Source organism: Aspergillus lucknowensis (genome assembly GCF_044049455.1).
Source record: "Aspergillus lucknowensis strain CBS 449.75 chromosome Unknown BJX67scaffold_15, whole genome shotgun sequence".
Taxonomy (NCBI): Eukaryota; Fungi; Ascomycota; class Eurotiomycetes; order Eurotiales; family Aspergillaceae; genus Aspergillus; species Aspergillus lucknowensis.
This window is the reverse complement of record NW_027263559.1, coordinates 56559-81938: the sequence shown is the minus strand read 5'-3', so window position 1 is coordinate 81938 and position 25380 is coordinate 56559. Positions and strand designations below refer to the sequence as shown.

At 52.5% G+C, this 25380-nt stretch overlaps 10 protein-coding genes across 10 annotated transcripts; 7 read left to right on the top strand and 3 right to left on the bottom strand.

Annotated features, from left to right (window-relative positions):
* The first annotated feature begins 7 nt into the window (after positions 1–7).
* On the top strand, positions 8–1065 carry BJX67DRAFT_351009 (CXXC motif containing zinc binding protein). Its single transcript, XM_071028867.1, has 5 exons — positions 8–136; positions 284–398; positions 462–527; positions 620–742; positions 810–1065. The coding sequence occupies exons 1-5, from the start codon at positions 102–104 to the stop codon at positions 951–953; spliced, it is 483 nt and encodes a 160-aa protein (XP_070887045.1). The 5' UTR covers positions 8–101; the 3' UTR covers positions 954–1065.
* Positions 1066–1129: 64 nt separating this feature from the next.
* On the top strand, positions 1130–2356 carry BJX67DRAFT_351007 (small nuclear ribonucleoprotein F). The gene is made up of 4 exons (XM_071028866.1): positions 1130–1398; positions 1472–1509; positions 1592–1747; positions 1860–2356. The coding sequence occupies exons 1-4, from the start codon at positions 1393–1395 to the stop codon at positions 1924–1926; spliced, it is 267 nt and encodes an 88-aa protein (XP_070887044.1). The 5' UTR covers positions 1130–1392; the 3' UTR covers positions 1927–2356.
* Positions 2357–2401: 45 nt separating this feature from the next.
* On the top strand, positions 2402–4652 carry BJX67DRAFT_60154 (TPR domain protein). Its single transcript, XM_071035208.1, has one exon. The coding sequence runs from the start codon at positions 2483–2485 to the stop codon at positions 4166–4168; it is 1686 nt and encodes a 561-aa protein (XP_070887043.1). The 5' UTR covers positions 2402–2482; the 3' UTR covers positions 4169–4652.
* On the top strand, positions 4653–6620 carry BJX67DRAFT_60160 (uncharacterized protein). The gene has a single exon (XM_071035209.1). It carries the CDS (start codon positions 5138–5140, stop codon positions 6521–6523), a length of 1386 nt encoding a protein of 461 aa, XP_070887042.1. The 5' UTR covers positions 4653–5137; the 3' UTR covers positions 6524–6620.
* A 685-nt stretch (positions 6621–7305) lies between these two features.
* On the top strand, positions 7306–9459 carry BJX67DRAFT_60188 (putative MFS sugar transporter). The gene is made up of 2 exons (XM_071035210.1): positions 7306–7868; positions 7917–9459. Exons 1-2 carry the CDS (start codon positions 7664–7666, stop codon positions 9251–9253), a joined length of 1542 nt encoding a protein of 513 aa, XP_070887041.1. The 5' UTR covers positions 7306–7663; the 3' UTR covers positions 9254–9459.
* Positions 9460–10699: 1240 nt separating this feature from the next.
* On the top strand, positions 10700–11539 carry BJX67DRAFT_380268 (uncharacterized protein; the record flags this gene model as incomplete). The annotated part of the gene is made up of 4 exons (XM_071032759.1): positions 10700–10795; positions 10845–10960; positions 11023–11368; positions 11465–11539. The coding sequence occupies 4 exons, from the start codon at positions 10700–10702 to the stop codon at positions 11537–11539; spliced, it is 633 nt and encodes a 210-aa protein (XP_070887040.1).
* Positions 11540–13204: 1665 nt separating this feature from the next.
* BJX67DRAFT_350997 (glycoside hydrolase family 131 protein) lies at positions 13205–14430 on the bottom strand. The gene is made up of 3 exons (XM_071028865.1): positions 14190–14430; positions 13823–14124; positions 13205–13705 (listed from the first exon to the last, which is right to left on the bottom strand). Exons 1-3 carry the CDS (start codon positions 14311–14313, stop codon positions 13367–13369), a joined length of 765 nt encoding a protein of 254 aa, XP_070887039.1. The 5' UTR covers positions 14314–14430; the 3' UTR covers positions 13205–13366.
* A 199-nt stretch (positions 14431–14629) lies between these two features.
* Positions 14630–17349, bottom strand: optB (small oligopeptide transporter, OPT family). The gene has a single exon (XM_071034222.1). The coding sequence runs from the start codon at positions 17197–17199 to the stop codon at positions 14833–14835; it is 2367 nt and encodes a 788-aa protein (XP_070887038.1). The 5' UTR covers positions 17200–17349; the 3' UTR covers positions 14630–14832.
* Positions 17350–18709: 1360 nt separating this feature from the next.
* On the bottom strand, positions 18710–21836 carry BJX67DRAFT_60109 (uncharacterized protein). Its single transcript, XM_071035207.1, has 7 exons — positions 21557–21836; positions 21419–21470; positions 21209–21309; positions 20640–21152; positions 20143–20583; positions 19835–20094; positions 18710–19783 (listed from the first exon to the last, which is right to left on the bottom strand). Exons 1-7 carry the CDS (start codon positions 21577–21579, stop codon positions 19224–19226), a joined length of 1950 nt encoding a protein of 649 aa, XP_070887037.1. The 5' UTR covers positions 21580–21836; the 3' UTR covers positions 18710–19223.
* Positions 21837–23843: 2007 nt separating this feature from the next.
* Positions 23844–24580, top strand: BJX67DRAFT_380264 (uncharacterized protein; the record flags this gene model as incomplete). The annotated part of the gene is made up of 4 exons (XM_071032758.1): positions 23844–23985; positions 24081–24199; positions 24257–24466; positions 24539–24580. The coding sequence occupies 4 exons, from the start codon at positions 23844–23846 to the stop codon at positions 24578–24580; spliced, it is 513 nt and encodes a 170-aa protein (XP_070887036.1).
* Between the last annotated feature and the right edge of the window lie 800 nt (positions 24581–25380).

Genomic DNA, 25380 nt, shown 5'->3' with positions numbered 1-25380 from the left:
ACCACCGAAAAGCTTCATCTGCCCCGCTCCGAACTTCCACTTGCACGCTTTGAGTCCGCATCTCATCCATAAAGTTAGAGACGCCTACGTAGCCAGAAAAAATGCTTTCTCTAATCCTCTCTGCCGAACTGTCAGGGTAAGCCTGCCTTCAGACAAACCAGACACTTCCAATAAGCCTCCTGCAGCTCGAATATCACTCGCCAGGAATTTCCCCGCATTGGATACTTCACCACGACCTCTAAGTATTCACGTGTTCATCAAACGAATGCTAAAATGGACACAGAGTCACCGACCTCCGTCCTAAGGACACGGAGGATGAACCCTACTTTTTCACCTTCAAGGTGCAATGCACCTCCTGTCGCGAGACGCACCCGAACTGGGTGAGCTTCAACCGCTTTGTATGTTGCATCCCGTCTTATTATCCATGCCTATAGAGTATCCCATCCTAACTGGGAAAGTAGGAACAACATGAAATCCCAGGAAGTCGAGGCGAGGCAAACTTTGTCTGGAAATGCAAGCTTTGCCAGGTTCGTCCGTCGACACCACCCACATACTGATGCTTTATGAGATGATGAGTACCTTGGGGCGTTGTGGTAACTAACTTGTGTGATACGATTAGAGAACCCATTCCGCGTCCATACTGACCAGCCCGAAAGCCTACGAAGCCGACGACAAGCGTAAGGGCCAGAAGATTATCGACATCGAGTGTCGTGGGTTGGAGTTTACGGAGTTTAAGCCTGATGTTTGTCTTGTCTTTATCTGTTTCTTTCTCTCTTGACCCTGGAGGTTCCTGCTAACATTGTGGATAGGGCGATTGGGAAGCGAAGGGTATTGAATCTTCGACGCCATTCACAGGCATCGACCTCCTTGAGGGTGAGTGGTACGACTATGATGAGAAGGCTGGGGATGAGGTTGCCATCAAGGAGATTTCCTGGGAATTGGGAAGGGCATGAGGGATAAGTGAAGGGGCAAATATTGTGAATTTATAGCGGCAGCTGAGGGGCCAGCCGTAGCGTATTCTGCCTTGTCTAATTAATTGAGGAATTGAATTTCGTTCATTTTCAAGTCGCTTCGATCTTGGGGATTTGGGAAGAGAGAGTGTCAAAGCCTGGATGGTGAGGCACCGAAGGCGGTGATACAAGACTTAGCCTGATTGGGCTTGATGAACCGCGTCAAGCTCCAGCACATTTTCCTGGGCAGGAAGAAGGACCTCTCCACAGATTGACCAGACAACCGCCCTCATTGTCGCAGGAGGTGTATTTCATTTTATTCAAGAAGCAGCAGTGAACTATCTTCGCTGCCAAACTGTCGCTTTCTGGAACGGACTGGCTCCATCCTCGGCTTCACAAAGCTTCCTGATCCCGAACTCCGCAACTTCAGAACCTTTCCACGATGAGTGTCCGTTGCCCTGCGTACCCCCAGCTCCTCCGTGTTTCTGTGTTTAGGTATATGCTGACGTACAATCGCACAGCTTCAACCCGTGAACCCTCGACCCTTCCTCCAAGCTAGGTATGCCGACGGCTCTCTCCATCCCATCTCGGCGCGGTGTCTCGTGCCCAGCCTAGCAGATCAAATCTAATTCGCGCTCTAGGGTCGGAACCGATGTCATTATCCGATTGAAGTGGGGACAAACGGAGTACAAGGGTCGTCTGGAGAGCATTGATTCATATATGAACTTGCTGTTGCGGGATACAGAGGAATTCATCGATGGGAAGAACACTGGGAGTCTGGGTCTCGTGCTGATAAGGTGCGCTTTCCCCGCCGGCAAATTTGGCGACTTTTAGGCCACTTCTCTGCGTTGGCGCTTTGCTTGGTTCTCATGGATGTAATGGGCGCAATGGCTGACTTTGGCGAAATAGGTGTAACAACATTCTCTGGATGGGATCGGCGGAAAACGTTGAGATGACGGACTTGGGGTTACGATAGACTGTCGCGTGGGGCGTTCATATACCATACCATCATTTTCGCTTCCTTTGCTCGGATGAATGGGATTTAAGGGTGGTTGATGAAAGAGGAACCGGATCACCTGGAACAAACGATTCCCGACAACGTCAATTCTTTGATTCCTGGCGCACGATGTTCGTTTACGGTGGCTTAAGTAATACAGGTTTGGGAATACGGTTAGGTCTCCTGGAATTGGATGTGCTGAAAAGTTGAGGTGCTCTCTGTCCTCTGGGTATGCGAGGAGTATTTGCCTCGTGCTGATGAACGGGTGTGAATGCGCGGTGTTTGTGGTTCGATGTTACTCGATAATACTCTATGTATGAGAGGCTAGCAATCTAGATCGAAGAAGTACGTCAAAAAACACTGGGTCTCGGCTTGTCGCAAGTCTTGAATTCGTACTGTGGTGATCTCCAGAGCGAGATAAGTAAACGGCTGATGCCATCGACCCCGCCCTCGCATCTTCCCACTAACAACCATCATGGCTCTGCCCCTGGGATCATAACCTTCATTGAGCTAAATAGATTCCCTTTATCCAGCAATGGCTTCGGAGCACAATTCACTGCAAGATGATTATTACAACCTTGGCACCTATCATCGAAAAGTGACGACCACAAGCCCAGACGCCCAGAGATGGTTCGACCGCGGCCTCATCTGGACGTACGCCTTCAACCATGAAGAAGCAGCAACCTGTTTTCAAAACGCCGTTTCACACGACACCAACTGTGCAATGGTATATTGGGGCCTCGCTTATACTCTCGGCCCAAACTACAACAAACCATGGCAATTCTTTGATGGAGACGAATTAGCAGCAACGGTCCGCCGGACACACCAAGCCGCAAGAGACGCAAAGAAACACGCTTCAGCCGCGGAACCCGTAGAAGAAGCTCTTATTGACGCCGTGCAATATAGGTACCCTCAGGATCGACCCAGGGCGGACTGCTCCTCCTGGAACCAGGGGTATGCGGACGCCATGCAGTCTGTCTATGTGCGGTTCCCAGATGATTTGGACGTGGCGGCGTTGTACGCAGATTCATTGATGAACCTAACGCCATGGGAGCTCTGGGATCTGCGCACTGGTCGTCCGGCTCCCAAAGCGAGGACGCTTGAGGCCAAGGAAGTTCTTGATCGAGCGTTAGCGTCACCAGGGGGGCTTCAGCATCCTGGCCTCTTGCATCTGTATATTCATCTTATGGAGATGTCTGCGGCGCCTGAGAAGGCGTTGGTTGTTGCCGACCACCTTCGTGGGCTTGTACCTGATGCCGGACATCTGAACCACATGCCTACACATTTGGATATCCTCTGCGGCGACTACAGGCGCGCGATTTCGTCGAACTCCGAAGCAATTAGGTCCGACAAAAGGTTTGTCGCGCGTGCGGGACCTGTGAATTTCTACACTCTCTACCGATCACATAATTATCATTTCCGGATCTATGCGGCTATGTTCGCTGGGCAGTCGAAAGTTGCCTTGGACACGGCTGCGGAGCTGGAGTCCCAGATTCCAGAGGAGCTGTTACGCATAAAGTCTCCACCTATGGTAGACTGGTTGGAGGGGTTTCTAGCGATGAAGGTTCATGTACTTATACGGTTCGGACGTTGGGAGGATCTCATCTGCCTTGAGCGTCCGCATGACCCAGAGCTTTATGCCATGACAATAGCCATGATGCACTACGGAAAGGGGGTTGCGTTCGCTGCAACGGGGAAAGTGGATAAGGCCGCGCGGGAGCAGCGTTCATTCCTTGAGGCTTTCAGGAATGTTCCGAGCAGCCGGATGTTATTTAACAATACCTGCGTTGACATTTTAGCCATCGCCGCCGCTATGTTAGACGGTGAGTTGGAATACCGTCGCGGGAATATTGAAAGGGCGTTTAAACACCTCCAACGTGCGATCGAGCTCGACGATGGGCTTCCCTACGACGAGCCCTGGGGCTGGATGCAACCAACACGCCATGCGTATGGCGCCCTCCTCCTGGAACAAGGCCGGATTGAAGAGGCCTCGGCGGTATACAGTGCAGATCTCGGAATGGACGACACACTCCCCCGCGCGTTGCAGCATCCGAACAATGTCTGGTCCTTGCACGGGTATCATGAGTGTCTTGTGAAACTAGGACGCACAGCGGAGGCGAGTATCGTCAAAGAGCAGTTAAAGTTCGCGGCTGCCGCGGCGGATATCCAGATCCAGTCTTCGTGCTTCTGTCGACGAGAGACGCCGTCATCTCGGCCCTAAAGGATTCACGGGGCGCTTTGCTCGCTTCGTGGCCTCGAGAATAGCATTACCCGCGAGCCTCGTTCTGGCTAGTCGGTCCTATCAATATCCATCCATTGATGATCGAATGTGCCGAGCTAAAGGTCTACACAGCCAGCCGTCTCACAATTTCTCTTCCTCCTTGTTTTGGAGAAGGGAGTACCGAAGACGCCCATTTACCCTCAGGAAAATGTATTCCGTAGGATTGAATTTTCTGGAAGGCCGGAAGATGCTCGGCAACTCTCCTATCTTTATGTGGGTCGTTATGTCAATCTCCCAAAAGTATTCCTATTTTCCTTCTGAAATTTCTCGAAAAACGGGTCGAAGAGTGAAGACTCTGCAGCGGATGATCCACCACGATGGCGAAAGAATCCACTTCCTGACCCATAGCTCACATACTCTCTGAGATCTGAGATCTATGACCGAATCACAGTGAGTGAAGCCGGCAGCCATTTCGCGTTGCCTTCCTCAATTCCCTGCCTAAGGCGTAAGGTCCCCGATAGCGCCTGTTGGCGACTCCGAAGTCAATGGGGACCTCCTAGCCGTTATTAGCCCTTTGCGAATCATATAGAGATCCAATTCAAGCGGTGACAGCTACAACTCCATGATGGTCCCTTTGCTCAGCTACCTGCCGACTCACCTCGCCAGTCCTTCCTGAGCCATGGGGCGGTACCCAGAATCCGAAACAGAACCGTGGATACTCACCGTCAAGCTCGCCATTGAAGTCCAGAAGCTTTGCCAATCTCTTATGTCATTGGGTGTTCGTTCTGAAGATCCTGCAATTCATGAATTCGTTCACGATGGTTGTGAACTCGATCGTGAAGAATTCTTTGCCGAATAGGGCTAGTCGGTTAAATTGCTATGCCCTCGAGCTCTGTTTCTGAAATATAGCTGGCCCCCTCCTAATGTCCCTCCATCTCTTTTCAAACTCGGGCTGTCGGATAAATCATTATGGAGAGCCTTCCTAACGATGTCATCCTCCTTATCGGAGACCATCTCGAAGACCGCCGGGACTGCTACAACTCCGTTTTGATCAACCATCGCTTCCATACTCTCTTCTCTCGTGCTCTCTTCCGTTCAGCAGCTCTCAGGAATGACTCTCATCTCCAATCATTCTTGAAAGCAGTCGTACGTCAACCCAGCCTAGCATGTGTGATACGATCTCTGGATCTGTCGAGTTGGAAATCCGAGCCATCGCGGCCTGTCCTCAGTGCCGAAGATATTGCAGTTTTGTCAACCTGGGCGAAAGCTTTCAGCCATTCGGATGACGAGCATATTCAGTGGAGGCATGACCTTCTCAACGGTGCGGAAGAGGCGTGGATCGCGCTTCTCCTGTCACTCGTTAACAACATAAGACAGCTGAAGCTGGCATATCCCCGGGATAACAAGTATCTGGACCGCATGTTCCGCAGAGCTGTGAGCCCGCTGGGTCCGCTTCATGAGCGTCCAGCATTTCACCGTCTGGAAGAGGTATCTTTGAGTCACATGCCTGACGATGGGAGTAAAGGCAGCCTCACGCCTACGCAAATCATGCCGTTCTTTCAGATGCCTTCTATGCGGACGGTCTCAGCCGATACGCTGATTGAACCCCGCCCAACGCCTGAAGACGATGAAGACATCGAACAAGAAACAAGTCAGGACGTCTCCTCCCTGATTTCAGAAATAAGCCTGAACTCCAGCAACGGCTGCCAAGGAATGGCCAAGCTCCTCACCTCATGCCCGTCGCTCAAATCATTCAAGTACCAGCACTCAGACGACCATGCCCTCGCGGAGGGATTCCAACCTTCATCATTCTTTGGCTCCTTGTCTGGAAGCAAAGCCACGATAGAAACCCTTTGGCTTGACAACCTTGGGGAACACTTCCCTTTCACAAGCTCGGGCCTCAACCAGACACACGACGAATGGTTCGGCTCCTTGTCAGATTTCACGGCTCTGAAGGACCTGCGCATTCGCCTCCCGAATCTCCTTGATGTGGGCTATACCTATGAACCGTCAGCACCTCTCACCGAAGTCCTCCCGAGCTCGATAGAGTCGCTGTACATCGAATGGTGTAAGGAAAATGCACTGTCTATGCTCATCCAACAGCTCCGCCTGGTGCTTGAGGTCCGCAAGAACCGGTTCCGCGACTTGCGGCGTCTAGATATCGAGGGCTTCTTCCATGACGAGGATGAGGATGTCGAGGACTCCGGTACGGATGGCTCGGCTGAGCAGCACGAGAGGGTTATCAAGCCTCGTGTTTATGAGATGGTGGAGCCGTTGAGAGATATTTGTGCTGAGGCGGGTGTGCAGCTGTTCGTTCGTGACCGGGCCTGTTTGCGGACCATGGTTGAGGCATGAGAAATGACGATCCTGGATTTCATTATACCTATTCTTATGACTGCCTTTTAATTATTGCTCGGGTTATCTCTTAATATTGTCGTTCTGGTGCCTTCAGTGTATGTTTCTGTTCCTCGTCAAAGCGTTAGCATCATAGACACGATTCTCTTCAAAGTCCTCATAGATTGCTCACAATGTTTAATAATTTTCGAGATTCCGTGGTCATTTGATAAAGGAAGGTTAGGAGTGGCGTGGGCTCGTGCTGTGGGTATCCAAAAATCTCATCGGCAGGATGCCAGGAACCAGCTTGGTTTCTTGTCCTCGCACCAAGCTTTGTGGTTCCTTGGCCTGGTCACTGTAAAGCGTATTCGCTGATGAAATACTGTCCCGCTCTCAAGGACCCGGAGAATCTCTCTCAAAGGGAGTTTGGATCGATCGTTCGTCTTGGTTGCGAAGAGAATGTGAGGCGGATGCATGACACAAGCGACCATAGCGAAATAAGCCCTGAGAGTGACACGATACTATGACAGATCCAGGTTATCAATTCGACTGACACATTCCGTCACATCAGCTAAGTTATCCTTCAATAGCTCGATAAGCCAGCCCCCTGTATACTCACCTCAAGCCGTATAAACTCAAACCAACTCCTTGCAACTCAGGTCAACAAAACCTCTTCCAAGTAACGTCACTCAGCTCGACGTTCATCTCCCACACATACGATGCCCATGATCCGTGAAATTCCCTGATCTTCACTCATGGCCCTCGGTCCATCCTCATCGGCCGGTTCCGAACGAAGCGTTCAGTGTGGAGTCGAGACCGCAACCGGAGCCTCCCACGACAGCACGGCTCTAACGATGCAAAATCCCCAGTTTCCCCAAGAATAACCAGGTCATCCATCCGATGATCGGCGATCTAATGCACTGGTTCGTTGCTTAAGCGCATCGTTTCCGCCGGCAACAGTGTGGAGCGACTGGAGGAGCGCGCGAGCGCAAACTAGATGTGAACGGGCACCGCCGATGGCCGTTTTCGCAGCTGGGTTAACTACGAGCGTGCCCTGCACTGGGGGTTGCAAATTGGTTTCTTCATGATATCGACGACGACAGGCTCGTTGTCTGATTGCCGCGCTGGTGTATAACTACAATTACCGAATTCGTGATCGAAATGCAGCCGTACTTTGGTCTGCGAGGCACTCTGCTCAACCGGGCTATTATCTGGCTCGTTGTGTGTCCGGCTTTCCTCTGCTACGGATACAATCAGGGCGTTACTGGGGGTCTTTTGACTCTGGAGTCGTTTGTCAGGACGTTTCCACAGATGGATACGTTGACGACGACGGGCGAGCAGCAGCATTATAACTCGACGATTCAGGGTACCTACCGAACCTGGGCTTGGGGGAGATCGTGCTGATGAAATGCAGGGACGGTAGTGGCCTTGTATACTGTTGGAGGTATCTTTGGCTCGCTCTCATGCATATATTTGGGTGACCTCCTTGGCCGTCGAAAGGTCATTTTCTTTGCGTCTGGCGTCTCGATGATTGGGGCTATTCTGATGGCCAGTTCATATGGTCTTGCGCAGTTCATTGTCGCTCGCCTCGTCCTCGGTCTTGGAACAGGCGGCTATGTAGCAACCGTTCCTGTATGGCAGTCTGAGATCTCGCAGGCGAATAAGCGCGGCGCCCACGTCGTCACGGACGGAATCTTCATCGGTGCTGGCATCACCATTTCCCTCTGGATCGACTTTGGCTTCTACTTCGTGACAGGCAATTCGGTGTCATGGCGCTTCCCTCTAGCTTTTCAGGTCATTTTCTCCCTCCTAGTCATGGCCTTCATTACTGTCTTTCCTGAATCGCCTCGCTGGCTCGTCAAAGAAGGTCGTCTTGACGACGCCCGCGACATCCTCGCTGCCCTTGCTGACGTCCCTCCCGACTCTATCTCTATAACCCAAGCATTAGCGGACATTGAACAGTCCCTGGCACTCTCGGGCTCCGGATCCTGGCGTGACATGCTCAGCATGGGCGAGCAACGGCTCTTGCACCGCACCGTTCTCGCCGCCTCCGGGCAAATGTTCCAGCAAATGTGTGGAATCAACCTGATCACCTTCTACGCAACCACGATCTTCGAACAATATCTCGGCCTCAACCCACTGCAGTCTCGCATCCTTGCCGCAGCAATGTGTCTCACGCAACCGCTCGGCGGATTCCTCGCATTCTTCACAATCGACCGGCTCGGCCGCCGCCCGCTCATGCTCTGGAGCGCAGCGGGGATGTCTGCATCCATGGCCATTCTCGCCGGCACGACCTCAGTAACAGATAACACCGCCGCGCTCGTCGTGGCAGTCATCTTCCTCTTCGTCTTCGAGTTCATCTTCACAGTCGGCTACTCGGGACTCACGTTCCTGTACGCCACGGAAGTCGCGCCGCTGCAGCTCCGCGCGGCAATCAGCGCCGTCTCCACGGCTGCCGTGTGGATATTCAACTTCCTCCTCGCCGAAGTAACCCCCGTGGGGTTCAACACAATCTCCTACAGATATTACATCATTTTCGCTATTCTGAACGCCGCTATCGTGCCGACAGTGTACTTCTTCTTTCCGGAAACGAATGGGCGCTCCCTGGAGGAGATCGACGAGATCTTCCTGCAGTCGCGGTCTGTGTGGGATCCGGCGAAGGTGGCGAGGACGCTGCCGCGAATTCATCTGGCGGAGGACGTGGAGGTTGTCGAGCCTGTGAAGAAGGGGGTGAAGGACGCTTTGAATTAGCAGGCCTAGCTCTAAGATGTATATACGACGTGACGACAACTACCTTTGCATTCTCAATTTCCGTTCGAAAGGTGAATTCTATGAAATCATGGCCGCATTAGGCTTGTTTGTTCACTGCAGCATTACCTGCTGCCATCCTTTCTTTGTATGTCTATGACTCAAGACAGCCACTATAAAGCCCCGTCATCCCCCCGGCTCTCTCCATCTTCTCTATCCTTCCTCTTCATCTCCATCCATCTCCGGTCTGCGATCTAGCTTGGCAGCACCTGCAACCAAGCACGCGTCCCCCAGACAGATGCATATGAAATCTCCATCGAAGCCTAGTCGACTAACCCATCGAACGTCACAACATCAACCACACCAACCAAACGGGCCTCCCTTGAGTTACCAGACACCCAAATCTCCACAATGAAGGCACAATAAAACCTCTAACCCCGCCAGTCGCGCCCGGGCGCCATGTTCCACCTCCCTCTGTACATGACGAACCCCGTTCGAATTTCCGTACAGAACATAGCAAAGTTGGAAACAAACTGCGACGACATCAGGGCAATCGAGGCTATAAGGAACGCCAGGGCTCTTCTGCAAGGGACGTGGGTCGTGGGCGGGCCTCCATAGGCGAGCAGGATACACGGAAATTTGTCCTCAGCCATACTAGAGACGAGATCGGCATAGCAGACGCCGAACAGTGTGTGCCCATCCAAATCTGCCTCCCCAAAGGGAAAGAAAGATCCTTTCGCATGGGATGTACCACGACGCTCCGGTGATCGACGGGAGAATTCCGGGTAAAGACAACCGTTATGAAGTCGGACGTGTGCTCGACAAGGGAATTGTCGAAACGGGCCGAAACTCCGAGAAGTTCGTTGTGTACGCAGTTCGGTATTCAAGATACTATGTTATAGACGAAGTACAACAACTCCAAAAAGCCGGGGTACAAAATGAGTCGGAGTCGAGTACGGATAACCATCCCGAGGATGAGACCGTCCCCCCAGCTTCTCCTCTGCGGCCTGTTCAGGACTGTTCGTTGAAGCCCCGGCACACCGGTATATTGTCGTACGTCTGATAGCAATGGTCAACTTTGTCACACCAAAGACCAATGTGAAGTGTATCAGTTCCCATGCTTCCCGTTCGTTATTTGGGAGAATCCAATTACCAGGAACACGTAGGTGTCCCTGTTTAGAGTATATAAAGTTGCTAACATTGTTCTTTTGTCTTTAGATCACGCAGAGGCCCAAATGTCGTCGTCCAGAGACTAAGGAATACAAGCACTACTCAACGGTCTTGTTAGTCACGGACCATGCCTACAATGGCGCCACACAAAAGTGAAGTTCGAGGCTATATTTGGGACTCTACCTAGAGGTGTCAAGAGGGGAATGCTAGCCATCACGGATGGTCAATTGCAGTCGACGGTGAGCCACCAAGTGAGGGCTACCGTGGAGTGCAAAAGAAATGGGCGCGGGCCCCCACGGCAATGTGATCACCATGCAGGAGGCAGCTTTGTTAGTCGCCAGGATTAGAGAGTATCCAAGATACCCGGATCCGTACGTTCCTACCCTCGAATATCAGACTGCCAGTAGGAAGCTAACGTCTTCAGCATCTTGAGCCCATGAGGGTTGCGCTGGAATTCGGCCTAGCCCAGCGAACCCTATATCTATCCGTATACGGGCTGCCCCTGTCACCCCTCGAGATCCCTTTCGAGGATCTGCTTCCGTGCGTGGGCGAGTGGACTTCTCCATGTATTATCGTCTCCTGCCCAAATTCAACTAGATCAGTAAGCCTATAAAGCTGGGGCTCTGCTGCTCTATTGTACTAGTGCAGATTCTGAGGAATCGAGAAGGACAAGAGACTATCCTTGCAGCTGCCGCGGTAGCTCTGCAAAGGGTTCTGTTTGCCTTGCCTGCTGGATCGGCGGCCCAGGCGGCTACAGAGCTTGCAGACTACCACACAGCGCACAACATCCTGCTGAACCCGACTATTGTCCAGAGCTGCGCAGAGCACTTTTTCGCACGCAAGCTGGGCACAGTGCCCATGCTTCTTCCCGTCTCATTCCAGAACCACGTCAATGGGAGTCATGTCGCTCATGTGTCCAGTCCCACGCTACCGGATCAATACTCTTTGGTAGGTGTGGATTCTGACTCCATACAGCTTACTAGTGGCCCGTCCCTTCTCGTACCTACAAGTGGTCTCTTGGGTACTGGCATATCTCCTTACTAGATCATTGAGACCGCACGCCAAAATGAGGGCTGCGCTTTATCGCTCCCCCAAGACATCTACATCACCCAGCTGTGATGCTTCCGCATGCGTCGTTGGCAGAACGCAATTTGGTCCTTGATGGTCGACCCTCTATACAAGCTCTCTTGACTGTGCTTCTCACCCTTGTCCGCTGTGGACTCTCGACGCTCAAAGCACATGCTGATGCACATGACATGGACATCCTGAGGACCATCAGACTGCAATTGACCAAGATCCAAAATAGTGCCGGCACTAGGAAGAAGTACAATTCGTTATGAGTGAGCAGCAGGAGTACCTACTTGACCAAAGTGTATCGGGAATTCACATAAAACGACGGGAATTCATGCCTCATCTACCCTCAATTACCGCTCGGGCAGCACAGAATTATGGCTCCCTTATAGCGACATCTCGACTCTTTATCTCGATAAAAGCCCCCGACGCATCCAACGGATCCTCCGGCAACCTTCAGCCGCGGAAACAAAACGCCTCCGTCTCCTTTGGCTCCCGCTGTGGACTCTGAAGCGGTGGAGCGAAACTATCGTTGAAATTATGCTCTCCCAAGATACCCGCACTGACAGTTTCACGGGCGGAACACTTATCTTGCGTGGGTGCTCTCCGGCAAATGCGTCTAAGCGATTCGTAGCAGAACATCGGTCCGACCTGGCTCCCCTGCCTTGGTGCATTGAAACATGCCTCGCGCACCGGCCGCAACCGCCCAGCCGCAGGTACAAACGATGAGTGGTAAGGGTTGCTTTATATGCAGCGCAGTACGCTCATATCCTGTATGTTTAGTAACCCAAGTATTTATAGGCTTTTATACTGATAAGGGCTTAGCCAGGAATAATAGAGCGCTAAAATTCTTCAGACACGCAGCCTGATCAACTTGATCTAGTGTTCGTAGCCAATGGGATGGCACTCTGCCGTAGCTGCTTGTTGGACCTAAAAGCTATTTTCTACCAGAAGTTGTGGACAAGAATTATCCAGCACCGGAACTACAACTCAGGGTCGGTGACGGCGTAAGTACTGGTGGGATGTCACTCTAAGGTTGGCAACTCGAAAGCTGCCCGCCTGCGAGCCTACGATCCTGATGACGGCGAACCGTTCACGGTGGGCTGCCTACTCGATGCTGTAGCATCAATGCTTTGCGCTCAGTGCTCCCGCCGAAACTCCGACTGTGACAATGTAAGTGATCTTCGGAGCTTTGCGTTGTAGTATAGTAACGGGGTCGGACAGGTATAGGCCGCAGCGGGAATCATCGGTGATTTTTTCGACTTCGCCCCTCGTTCTGCGGTTCTGTAAGGACTTCTGGACAGCGGAGAGTGCCCCCGGCGTAGTGCGTTGGGATCGGAATCGGAACATGCTACCCCTGGTATCGTAGGCTGTCTGTAATCCTGCCGCCGCCCTCGAATCCGTCCTGGCCGGGCACCGCCGTGAGCACAACTTGACTCAGTCGAGGAAGAAACAAGTGAGTCCAGCCTCCTTTGGTATGATGGATCGGCGCTTCTGCGCTGAGCGGCGGATGGTAAATGTTAATGGCCGATAAGAAATTGGCCAGGTATGGAACAAGATACTAGATTATCAGGAGGTTCTGCAGAAGACGGTTTCACTCGCCTACCAGACTACCAGAGGCAGAAAGCTTCATCTCAAAGCTATTCTCATTTGGCGTCCTCCTCATAGCAAAACAGCTTGTCCTTCATGCGACAACACCCGAGATACATTGTCCAACGAATACAACCATAACTGGCGCTGATAGCAGTGCTTTTTTCATAGTGGTCGTCTTAGAAAATAGATCAAGCAAGTATATACAGCTTCAACTATCCCCCTTCACCCAAAACTCTCATATATACAACCACTCCCCCGTCTTCGGGACTTAAAAACCCCCAATCAAACATCAACGGTAACATCCCCACTCTCAATATAAACCCCACTCCAATACCAATCCTCGCTGCCGCCCGCGTTGCCATTGTCCAGGCGCAGCTCGCCAACATGCCAGTCAGCAGAGTTGGTCGACGTGCTCGCGCTCACGCCCTCAACAACCTGTTCCAGCGGGTCCGCGCCCGTAGAGGCATACAGGGCCACGGTCGACGCGGAGAAGTCGATCCCGTACGCAAAGTTGTACCACGTGTTGGCCTTGAGTTCTGCCGTCCACTGCGACGTGCCGCCCGCGTACCACGAGAGGGAGGTGCCGTCGGCGCCGCCGTACTTGATTTCGGTGAAGTGGCTCTACAACCGCAACAAACATATTGCATTAGCATCTCATCTCCCTGGAGAAAGAAAAATGAAGACGGTCGGACGGAAGAAACAGAAGGGGGGAAGTCAGCTCAGCGACGAAAGACGAACCTCGAAAAACGCGAGCTGGTGCTCCAGCGTCTCGTCCGGGACGGCGGGGACGCTCAGCGAGAAGTGGTAGAAGAGGGTTCCCGAGCCCAGATCCTCGGTGGTCTGCGGGATGAGCTCGGAGCGCATCATGGTCTGGCCGTTCCACGAAGAGGTATCGTCGATTGTGATGCGCACGCCCTTGGCCTCGTCGGCGAGCGTGGAGTCGGGGTTTCGGAAGTCCGGCGAGACTTCGAGGTACGTTGCCGTGTCACCGGAGCCGTGGATGTACCATTGCCAAGGGGGGACTTGGTTGGACCAGGACCCTTTGTTTGTTTGTTAGTTATTTTGTTGCCCTGGGGGTGCAGGGGGAGGGGAGGGCTTTTGGTACATTCGTCAAAGTTTTCAACCGTGTAGCTCTCGTTGAAGATCCCAGACCAGATGATTTCTCCCGCTGAGACGAGCGGGACCGTGGCGGAGAGGGCTCCGGAGAGGAGGAGGGAGGTTGATTTCATCTTGCCTGCTTGCTAGCGACGAAGAGCTTAGCTTAGCAATTGCTTGGTTCTCTTAATTTTCAGAAAGACCAAGAATCGTGTTCGCCGCCGGGGCGTGTTGTGTTTTATAGTGGACACGAATCCCAGCGCGGTGTTTCAGCCGTTTCATGTTGATGTCCGCTTTCCGGAATCGTCACGGATGAACTACGGCGGATCTGCAGGGAGAAATTGGCATTTATCCTGATGCCGGAATCTCGGTTGCGTATTTCCGTGGGGATGACGCGATGGGTCTGCGGGGGAAATATTCAAGGGTTTGTCTGAGTCGGAGAGATGCCGTGCCATGTCCAGATTCTGTTGCCGTCTCCTCCCGAATGGAGAAGGCGACTCGAGTGAAGTAAACTTGACAAGCTCGTATTCATGAGAGCAAATTCTGCGTACATCAAGACATGAGTGAAGGTGGCCATGGCCACAACCATATCCTTCTCGCTTCATCCTGCAAAGAAGAGACAACAAATGCACAAGTCCCACCCCAGTAAGGTGTCACCACGACTCCGGCCCAAACTTCACCCCCGTAACCTGCACCGCCGTTCCCTGCGCATCCAACGTATCAGCTGCGATATTGGTCCCCCACCAACTCGGAAACTCCGTGTTCGTCAGATTCAGCGTGAGGAAGATCAAGATCGTGCAGAGCGCCAGCCCAACGTCCAGCCCGGCCGAAAGCACATAATTGTACTGCATCCACCACCCACGCCACCGGTTCCGGATGTACTTGTTGAAGATGAACCCGACAATACCCCAGGAGAGGTAGTTGAGCGGGGTAGCGGGAGGGATAAGCCCACTTCCTCCGAAAATAATCGGCGCGTTGAGGAGACGGACGTACCGGCCATATCGTGAGCGCTTGGAAACTCGCGCGAGGACGTAGATGGCGATCGGGAAGAGGAAGCCTGCGAGCCAGAACCACATGAGACTGGAGTAGATCTGGCCTGAGGAGAACATGCGTGCCGGGCCAATGGTACCCCAAATGACGGAGGCGTTGAAGAAAACGCGGCCGTTAGGGCAAGTGTAGCGGTTTGCTTGGTGCTCGCTGCAGACCTCGCTGATGGCACCGAGAGCCCAGTTCATCACGCAGATCTGCACGATCGACGACCAGAGGCAAGAGATCATCTGGGCTGCGAAGGTGACGCGCGGCGGGATCTTCATGTAGTGACCAAGCTTCATATCCTGGCAGAAGAAGAGGCCCTGGTACATGGAGATGTAGCCGTAAGTCTTGAAGAGCATCATTGCCATAGGTCTGCCCGGTTGCATGTACCCGATGACGAATTCAGTGATCACGTTGAGGCCGATTTGGATGTTCGTCGATGCTTGGATGATCCCACAGGGAACGAACCACACGGCTGCCATGATAAGCGAGACAAAGAACGCCCACCAGCTCAAGTGGGTGGCATAGCCTTGGGTCACGCCGAGGCCCATCCCAATCATGATAAGTGTGACAGCGCCGTACCACCACAGCGGGACTGGCTTGAAGCGGGACATGAGGCGGCCGTGGACGTCTTCTTCTTCCTTCCCAACCCGGCGGAAGCGAGCCCAGATATCTGTCCCATGAAACAGAATGGCGTGCATGATGACGGCGATGATAGTCGCAAAGGAAAGGCCGTAGGACATAGAGAACACAGTGGACAGGAACAGCGGCGAGTAGTCCTCGTATTTAGCCTTGTCGAGCGTCATCGTTGGCGTGAGGATGCGCGAAACGTTGTATATTTGCCCAGTGTTGTCATAGCTGTTGGAGTCGCTAATAGGCAAATACTTGGAGTAGTGGACTCCGCTGTAGTGCAAAGCAGGAGTAACGATCCAGAACCAGGCGACCATTCCAATCAAGGTGTTAGCAATGCCATGCCAGGGCGAAATGAGCGGACTGAAGTTGAATCCAGAGATCTGAGTCCAGTCAAACGTCATCGGAATCAGGGACAGACCAGTCCATCCACCAAACAGCTGATTGATAACCACATTCTGCGGCTTGATCCACGTAACCCAGGCGAAAACGCCCAAAAATGGTGCAATATATCCAGGAAACCAGTACCACACAAATGACCCAATCATACAATAGAGAAACATCCTGTACTTGCCGATCGTCCAGCCAGAGACCTTGCGCGGATCGGGCTTGCTGCGGTCATGTAGGGCTGTAAACAACGATGTATTGATCAAGGTAGCCGGCCATATCATGGCAGCGGGAGTGACCAGGAAGCGGTTGAAGAATCCAGCCATACCAAATCCCAACATCTGAGTCGATATGCACATGAAAATCTCAAACGGCCAACCGAACCGCTGCTTGTAAAACGCACGCTGGGCGAGGAGGGTATCGGTTGCATAAGCGGCACCACCACCGAAGGTAGCATTGGCCATGATCACGGCTATGGCATGCTCTTTCTTGCTGAATGGGCCAGGGTTGAGGTTGAACTTGAGTCCAAACACCGTGTAATTCTTATTCGGCATCACATTTGCCCACGCCACGCCGATGGGGTACGCTACGACCTGAGCGACGTAGGACGGGATAATGATGTATGGCTGGCGCAGAGAGAAAAGCATATTCAATGCGGACCCGATCGTCGAGAGGAGGAGGCCAATGACCCAGGCACGGACGGTGTTGGCGTGTCCGCCCTCATCGCGGTTGGGCACTGCAGCGCGGACTTCGGGGTAGGGAGAGTTGTCGAGCAGTTCGTGGGCGATTTCCTGGCGAGTTCCACTGCTGGTGGTGTGGAGAGCGTCATCAATCTCGTCTACCACTTCATCAGGAAGATTAGGGTCCCAATGGTGGTGCTTCTTGAGCTGTTTCAACTGCTCGACAGTATCCTGTGCACCAGCTTCGTTGGCCACACTGACAGAGACGGGGTCATCAGGGGTTTTCTCCATCGTGCCAGCCAGTGACGAGTGTCAGTGAGGAGAAATGGACAAGACCACTGTGATGAATGGGGGGAGACAGGAGGAAGAAAAGGAACGTGTTACTCGAGAGCCGAGGAAGCGAGGGGGTCACTTTTGAAAGGAGCAACTGATAGCCTCCACCTCGACCACAGCATTCACTCTCGCTGCACTCCGTATCAGCCATTGTTAGGCCAAGCTAAGACCTTCAATGCAACCCTCCTCCAGCAAGTCTCGAAATAGCAAGCAGACAGGCCACCGACGACCCTCCTTGATACGAGCCGTCTCCGTCCCAAAGCATATTCACCCGTACAGACACTCAGTCTCGATCTTTACCCTCAAGACCCTAGGCCTCTCAGATTTACTCCAGACATCGGGGGAAGCACATAGCTGATTGTTTCACAGTTGTACAACACACCACCCCACCGTTTCCCTCCGTTCGGAGCGAATCCCCGTTTCGTGGTGCAGTCCGTGTGTATCCATCCCCAACATCTGTGCACAGCTAACTCCAGGAGGCCAGGAACCCTTGTCATCTGCGATCCCCCCAGCGGCAAACACCATCTGGACAGGACACCTCCCCTCGATCTGGCCAAACAGCCGAACACGATGAGGAGGTTGGATTCTCAACCGTGGGACCCCGGTAACGAACGGACCAACCACGACATAACACAAGCCAACCGGGAGAAAGAGCCAATAAAGAAGCCAATACAGAAAGGGGAAGGGGGTGGTGACGGAAAAAACTACTCGGAGTACTCCGCAGTGAACACCGGACGATGAAGCCCCTTTCACCCGCTTCGTCCCTTCCTCGAAAAACCGAGCCACACCGTTTGACGAGATAACAAGCCGAGTGGCACAAAAAGCTTCTCTTTCTGGGCACACCAAACACGGCGAGGTCCTTGTGCGGATAGAGTGGAGTCCTCGGATTCCTACCAAGGACCCTGAAAGCTTCGCTTATCGCTTGCATGGCCGTAAGCACACTAACCAACAAATGGGAAGTTAATCACCTTCCTTGTTTGTCTTAGTCGAGGTGCGCCACTCAGAACAGGTGAAGAAGCACCGGAGAGAGGGCAGTTGATTGGATGGGACTGTCCGCTGTCGATTCGTGGCATGGAGTTGTTTCTCCAGCATCACGAGGACCCGCAGGAAGGATCCTCCCACGAGTATCATAGCCTTTACGGGGTGTCAAGATGAGACCCTGTTTGGGAAGCGGCACGAGGAGAGGAAAGGACTCAGGCTCGAATCGACGCTAGGCGTCTTGTCCATACCACCTCCCCCACTTCAGTTATTCTCGCTTCGGAAGGAGCAGACCAACCAATGCGCCGAGGACCTCGATAGCCAAGGCGGCCCTACCAGGGCTATGCTCTTTGTGGCGCCCCAGGTGGAGGTTTCTCAGTCGTCAACTCGTCTCGACGGAGATAGCAACGTCGTATCCAGGATGCTCTGCCCTGGTGGCGGTCATGCTACAATGCTTTCGAGCGATCTCGTGAACGAAGCTCACCTCAATCAGGTATAAGACTGTGCCTTCAACGTGAGCACCAAACAAATCATAAACTATCGCTCAATATTAACACAATGCCAAGAACCTGCCAAACGCACCGTGAAGGCTTCCAACACTCCAACGAGGCCGACAGGGTGGACGATAACCATCGTCCAACTATCCTCGTTATTCCTATCCAACTAATGAATGCAAAGCAAGGGCTAACTAAGACCCAATCAGGAATATCAAAACCCAACAGCCAAAATTATGCGAATGAAACGCCAGTGGGTAAAACCTACCCCTGAAACCCATGACATTGAATCTCGCAACAACACCAGGAGTCCTTCGAGAGACACCAATCACGAAATCATAATGCGTTAGTGTATAGAGATATGAACTTAAGTACCAGTATGGCACTGGTCCGGGAGATTGAGCGCTTCGTCGGTGAGTGCCCATTCCAAGTCCGTGAATAGCTGCTCGTCATAGAGGTTCATGCGCCCGTCAAGAGTGGGAGCCGCCCCGTCACAATTTTCTTCTTCAGCTACAACTTGGTCAGCTTGCTTAGATATAACCTAAAGGGTGTCCACGTACAATACGTGCTCGCAAGTGGTGGTTCGAACTCATCCTTCCACCACCAAATCGCGTCGATTATTGGACACAGGGCAAGACGGCTGCGGATCCGAAGCCTGATCGTGGGTCGCCCATCTGCTCTGCGGAACGCTTTAGTGCTGTTATATAGCTGGCTCAGGACTGTCACGATTTTCGTGGCCAGGTCACTATTTGTGACACTCATTGATTTCGCTAAATTCAGCGAGGTCATAAAGTAGTCTTTGACTCGGTTGTTGTCGACGATCGTTGTGCGGGGGCCTTTCAGGATACGAAGGAGGATTGCGCCGGCAAGGAGCAAGCCGTAGATGACCTGGGATGGGCAGACAGCGAGAGATTCAAGTTCCCTGGCCAAGCTCTGGATTGAATCTATGACGGTATATGCCGTAGCCTCCAGGTTCCTCAGACGTCCATCGCTAAATAGGGTGTGGTTCTTGAGGAGATGCATCCCCTGGACGCTCAGGCTAGCGACAGCAATATGGAGTTTATCCCTACCTGGGCGAGAATAAGTACCTATACGATCGAGACTAGATATAAATCTCTTACTGGTGACTCCCTCGGAGTGGAGGTTTGCAATTTGTTGCTCGTAGGCGCGAAGGACGAGATCAAGTCCACGCTCCTGCTCCTCAGTCAAATTGATAACTCCATATTCGTTAACTGCCGCGCCGCACTCCGTGACAATCTCCTGTGCCACCATTTCAATCCTCAGACCGGGCGATATCGTCCGGTGCAAGACTTTCCGTTGATCGACATCTTGCGCTACCTCCGGAAGAGAGCGAGGAGGTTGGCCCTTCATTAAGCACGACCTACTCCCATTAGCAAACCCAACCCATAGAATTGAGGGCTGCACTAACCTCTGATAAACAATAATAGTGTACGCCCACAATTCTGAGCGCCGCAGAATATCCGTGTCGGACGGAGGAGGCAGCTTGGTTTTGTAAAACTCGTGCGCTGACAAGGGATTATGCATTCCGTACTGCATTGCAACGTGCAACAGCAGACCCGAGAGCGGGAATATTATATCAACGTCACCATCATCCTTTGGGAATGGCCAGCTGAGCACAAGCAACAGCCCCTGCACGATGGTCCAGGGTCCACATCCCGACAAGGGAGCAGTAAATGCCAGCTGGGTGATATGTTTGGTTAGGGCTAGGAATATCGTCGGATTCTTCGCACATGTCCTCGACGCAACACCAATAACAGCCCAGAAGAGAAAGGGAGACCGGCCATATGTTTGGTTGGGGGTGCTTGTGATGTCGAGGATCGGGAGGAAGTGTGCATACTGCCGATAAAAACTGGAAGTAGCATGTTAGCGCCAACCCGCATAAAGAGCTGCGCAGCATGCACTCACAGATCAAAAATTGCGTCTATTTCCTCTCCACTCAGAGTTAAGCCGCCAAGGCTCCGCGGTTGGGTCCGGTTGGGATCCCCTGCAGCTAGCGCAAGCTCTTTGGCCTTCGGCAGAGTGGGCCCCAAACCAACAGGAGGCTGCAAAGGCTCGGGGCGAATCTTCCCGCTCGCAGTATTCTTGTAGATCGATCCCGGAACCAGTGCGGCAAGTTGATGGCGGTCAAAATCTAGATAGGCCGCCGCGGAAAGAGGAGGGAGGGCATCCGGGTCAGGAACAATGAAAGCTGGCTGCAGTGTACCAGAGCCCACACCAGCACCAATGCCTGCCCCAACAGTAGTGACGGCTTTAGTTTCGTTGTTTTTGGCTAACGCCACTCCAGCCCGCTTGTTGTCGCCCTCCACTGGCTTGGGAAGCGTCATCGCAGCGGTCTCCGTCTGGTATGTTTTGGCTGGTTGGGTAGACCCAAGCTGACGTCTCATCTCCTCCGCCTCTTTTTCCAATAATGAGTACTTCCTATATATAGTATCAGTATCCCCAACGGCAATTAGAGCCCTTGTAAGACGACTTACTGCCGCTTGTGCTCCCTGCGAAACGGATCTGATATGACGCATTCGGTTTTCATCCTCTCACAGCGGGTGCACGGCTGTCTTTGGGAGGCATCGCACCGTGCCTACCCGTAAGAAGAAGAAATGTTAGTATGGTAGATAAAAATTGGAAGCAAAGAGCCACCTTGGACGGAGAGACTTCTCAGAGCACCAACGACTCGGTATCTATCTTACCTTCTGCTGGCGGCACTCGGTGCACGCCTTCTTCCCCCTCTTCGCAATCTGTCTGTTGGTTTCAGTATAGTCAGCATGAGAATGATCTTATAGCCATGGAATTTTCACGCGGTTCATCCAAATGGGTGAGGTGCTTACGACGTATCTTGAGAATCCTCCATCTCGAGGAAGATTGGCTCGAGATTGGGGCGTGATGGGGGGGCAGTGTGCTCAGAGATATGCTCAAACGTAACTCCGAGACGTAGAGGTTAACATGTCCTACTCATCTCTCCCCAAACAATTCACTTAGGAAGAGGGAGTCAAATGAAGAACATGTGTTAAGCGAATAAGCGAAGCTGGGGTATTTGGGAAGGACAAGCTTTTTGGTGGCCAGCCACAGCTTCAGCCTTACCAACACAGCCGCTATTCTAAGATTCCTCGTTCTTATTCTGCTTCACAGCGGTGTTTCGAGGTTGGGAGTGAGGGTTGTCAGGTTTGTGGTTGGTTGCTTCCACCAGCCCTGGAGGCCGCAATCTTACCTGCTCTCCGCCTTTGAGTGGATTTCTTTCGGAGGCCCTCTTCCAGGCAGGCTAGACGGGTATGACCTGAGCCGGTAGAAATACAAATGGCTCATCCGAATTTGAGCCTCTTTTGGGCTTCGTGACTATCACACAAGCCTCGTAAGCTCTCGGGAGTTCAAGTTGCAGCAGGGGCGTTCCAGAATGTGGAAGCGGGCAAGATAGAGTTGCAAATGAGCTGTTTACCTGTTGTAAGTCAGATAGTTTTGGGAGTGACGAAGGCCCTCAGAGCCGGAGATAAACCCGCCCAAGCCACCCAGCACTCAACATCCTTGGAGCAACCATGGAGAGGAGGGTACCTACAGCTTCCCGAAGTCCGCAAGCCGGGACATTTCCAAAGATGCAAACGCAATATTCGTGACTTCTGTATCAGTCCACAACGCTGTTCCGACAGCAAATAATAGAATAATCAGAGGGGAACTTGAATTGGGAAGAGACCGGAGCCGCACCGGTACCGGCTGGTGTGTAGCTGTAGGCAACGTGATTGGCTGGGGTTAACCGGCGTTTGTTCGGTTGTTCGCCCTACGGTGGCTTTTTCCACCTTCCAATCGCTGAACGAAGCAACACTCGGAAGAGGCTCGTGGAATGCGCAGGTTGGTTCAATTTAACCCAAAGGTCCGTATAGGCGTAGAAGGGAAAATGAGCCGGCGATTATGGCTTACGTGTTGCATGGTAGACAAGAATATATATTGTCTGTTTTACTCCCAAAAGACGCCGAATTTGAGAACCGTTGAAACTTTTCCTGCTCTCGACCAGCAACTCATCCACAAGATCTCGTGACCATCCCCACTGATGAATGAGACACATTGACTGGGGTTAGTCTTCTCGTCAGAATGGATAGCACCTGCTGACTCCAATCCTGCGCATCCAGGTCAGCCTGTGGCCGCGTGGGAACAAGGCTTGCTGGTAGCAGCTTCGCTTCTTGCGATTTCCGGACACCAACACGAGACTACGCGGTTCGGGGGCTGCCCTAACGCCCTTCGGGCAGGACATCGTCCTTTCCCCAATATCACATGTCACCAAGATTAGTGACACAATGAGGCGACAAACCATATTGCCAGAGCAAACCAAAATGGAGTAGACAACCGGGCATCGTGTCCAAGCGCAACGGGAAGAGGCATCGAACTCAGCTATCTCGTCCCCAGGGTATGATCAGTGCTACCGTGTGACGACCGACATGCGGAGTTATTTCTACCTTCGATGGCATGACAAGCAACAACTACAGTGACATTGGAGGGTGTTCTCGACATACTCCCCTTGTACCAGATATCTTTGTACCGGTACAATTAACGAGAGATGTTGCCAGCTTCGGGAGTTACGCAAGCCTATCTTCGATGAGTTCGGATGGGCTGGTGTCACATACGTTCCGACCGTCCGTAAGGAACGGCCAGGCAGTTCTCAGAAGGAGAATTTGGATTTGATGAGTCGTTCCTTATGGCGAGGTTGGTCCTGCTTCGGATATTTGCCCCCCCCATTCTACCAAGATGGAATTGAGGATTGACCGCATTAGGTAATGTGCTGGAGGCAAGCCGCTTCGGGGTGCAGCTTGAAGAATAACCCTGTTGTTAGTGCGCTGTATAATGGGAACTGAATGAACTTGATTCTGCGCCACCAGGGCACAATATTGGCAGCCTTCTCCATTCTTTCTGCTCCTTCTATACTTTCATGAGCAGCTACGTAATCTCTTTATTAACGAGACACGGTGATGGATTGTTGATGCGGCAAAAGAATTGAGGAACTTGATGGCGAGGATGTCATCGCTATCCTTATTCGATACTGACATCATAGTGGCGACCGCCGGCATGAGGAACAACTCCATAAAGAGCCCTCTCAACTTAATTAAATCAATCATCAATAGTGGATATAGAATGTCTTCTGAACTACCTTCCATCGACGAACTCAAGCGCGCCGCTGAGAGCGGTCAACGAATTACACCTGAGGATGTCTCCGTTATAGGTCAGATCGAGAGTGAGCTGACGGGTAGCGGCCCGATCGAAGGAGGTCCTGCTGGTACGTACTAAATATTGAATCCCAAAACAATGACCAAGTCAGCTACAGGATGCCACGGCCAAGATAAGACATCAGGGCTAACGTGACTTCAACAGCGACCGCCCAAAGTCTTGCAATGCGACAGATGAACTTCGATACAAAATTCGAGGAGCTTTCGCACAAGCCTCGGAGCCATATAACGCCAGAAGACGCGCGGGAGATTCAGGAGTTGGAGGTTTGGATTCAACTCCTTCAATAGGGTAGCAGTAGCTTGGCTAACAGGGCGTCAAAGGGTCGCGCCTTTAATAAACCGCCCGGAGTCGGTTCTGTTTCCGCGCAGGTCAAGTCGATAGCAGAGCGAAACCAGGCACTAGGCCTTCCTGCTCAATCGGCGGAGGTTCCAGCGTTTGTGACCAAAGAAGATTCGGGCAGAGCACAGCACGAGGAAGCGATGATCTATGGCGGACAGAATCTGAGGGGTGGAATGGCGGCCCAGATGCAGGTGGGTTAGCACCGCGGGACATGCAGAGCTCCGCCCTTCAGGCGGCAGAAGATGTCCACTAACTGTGAGAAGAACGCCGCAGATAAGCTCGAACGTGCGCGGCGTGAGAGCTGAGAAGGCAATCGACCCGACGGAGTTTCTTTAGATTCCAAATACGTCTGTGAGAATGCCCCGATTGGCAGGTGTTCCTTCTGCCGTGTCTGCCACCCATCAAGTGTTTATGCCTTCCTTTATGAGCCACCGCTATAGCCAATATTATGATGTCTCCGGAGCTGAACCAGATGTTGTCTTTAACGAGTGGTCCGTTTGTCTTTCAGCATGTGCCTGCTGTTGGGGACGCCCAATCGGAAGTGTTCACTGCACTTTTAAATCCTGACAGCTGATTTGGAATTCTTCTCCTCCTCCCGGAGCGCTTGCAATCCCACGATTTCCGTATCACACCGCAGAGAGATATCCGTCGACGCTGGGGAGGCCATGGTAAGTGCGTTGAGTGGTTTGGTGAGTGGGCTGATATCAGGCGACTTGCGCCATGATTCACCGTATGAAGCAGCCCCGGCTATCAAGAGCGGCCAAATGTAGGCGAGATTCGAATATTTGTAGACTCTACACCAGGATCTCGATATCTCCACGCCTGCCCTCTCACAATTCCGAGAACTGTCGATTGCCGCATGCGGATTCTCCTCCGGACGTCACAGTGTCCAAACAATGGGAAAAGTGCGTGCAGGTGGATCAGGCGATCGGCCGCATTCGCTTATCATCACGACCCCTCCGTGCAGAGTGCATGTTGGCCGTGACAAATACTTGAGGCGGGGATCCGTGATTTGAGATTGTAGCTGCAGGACAAGTTTCCGACCGGAGATTGAGCCCCGCATGGACCGGACCAGTCGTTCTGCTTGACGGAGCTCTTGAAAGCT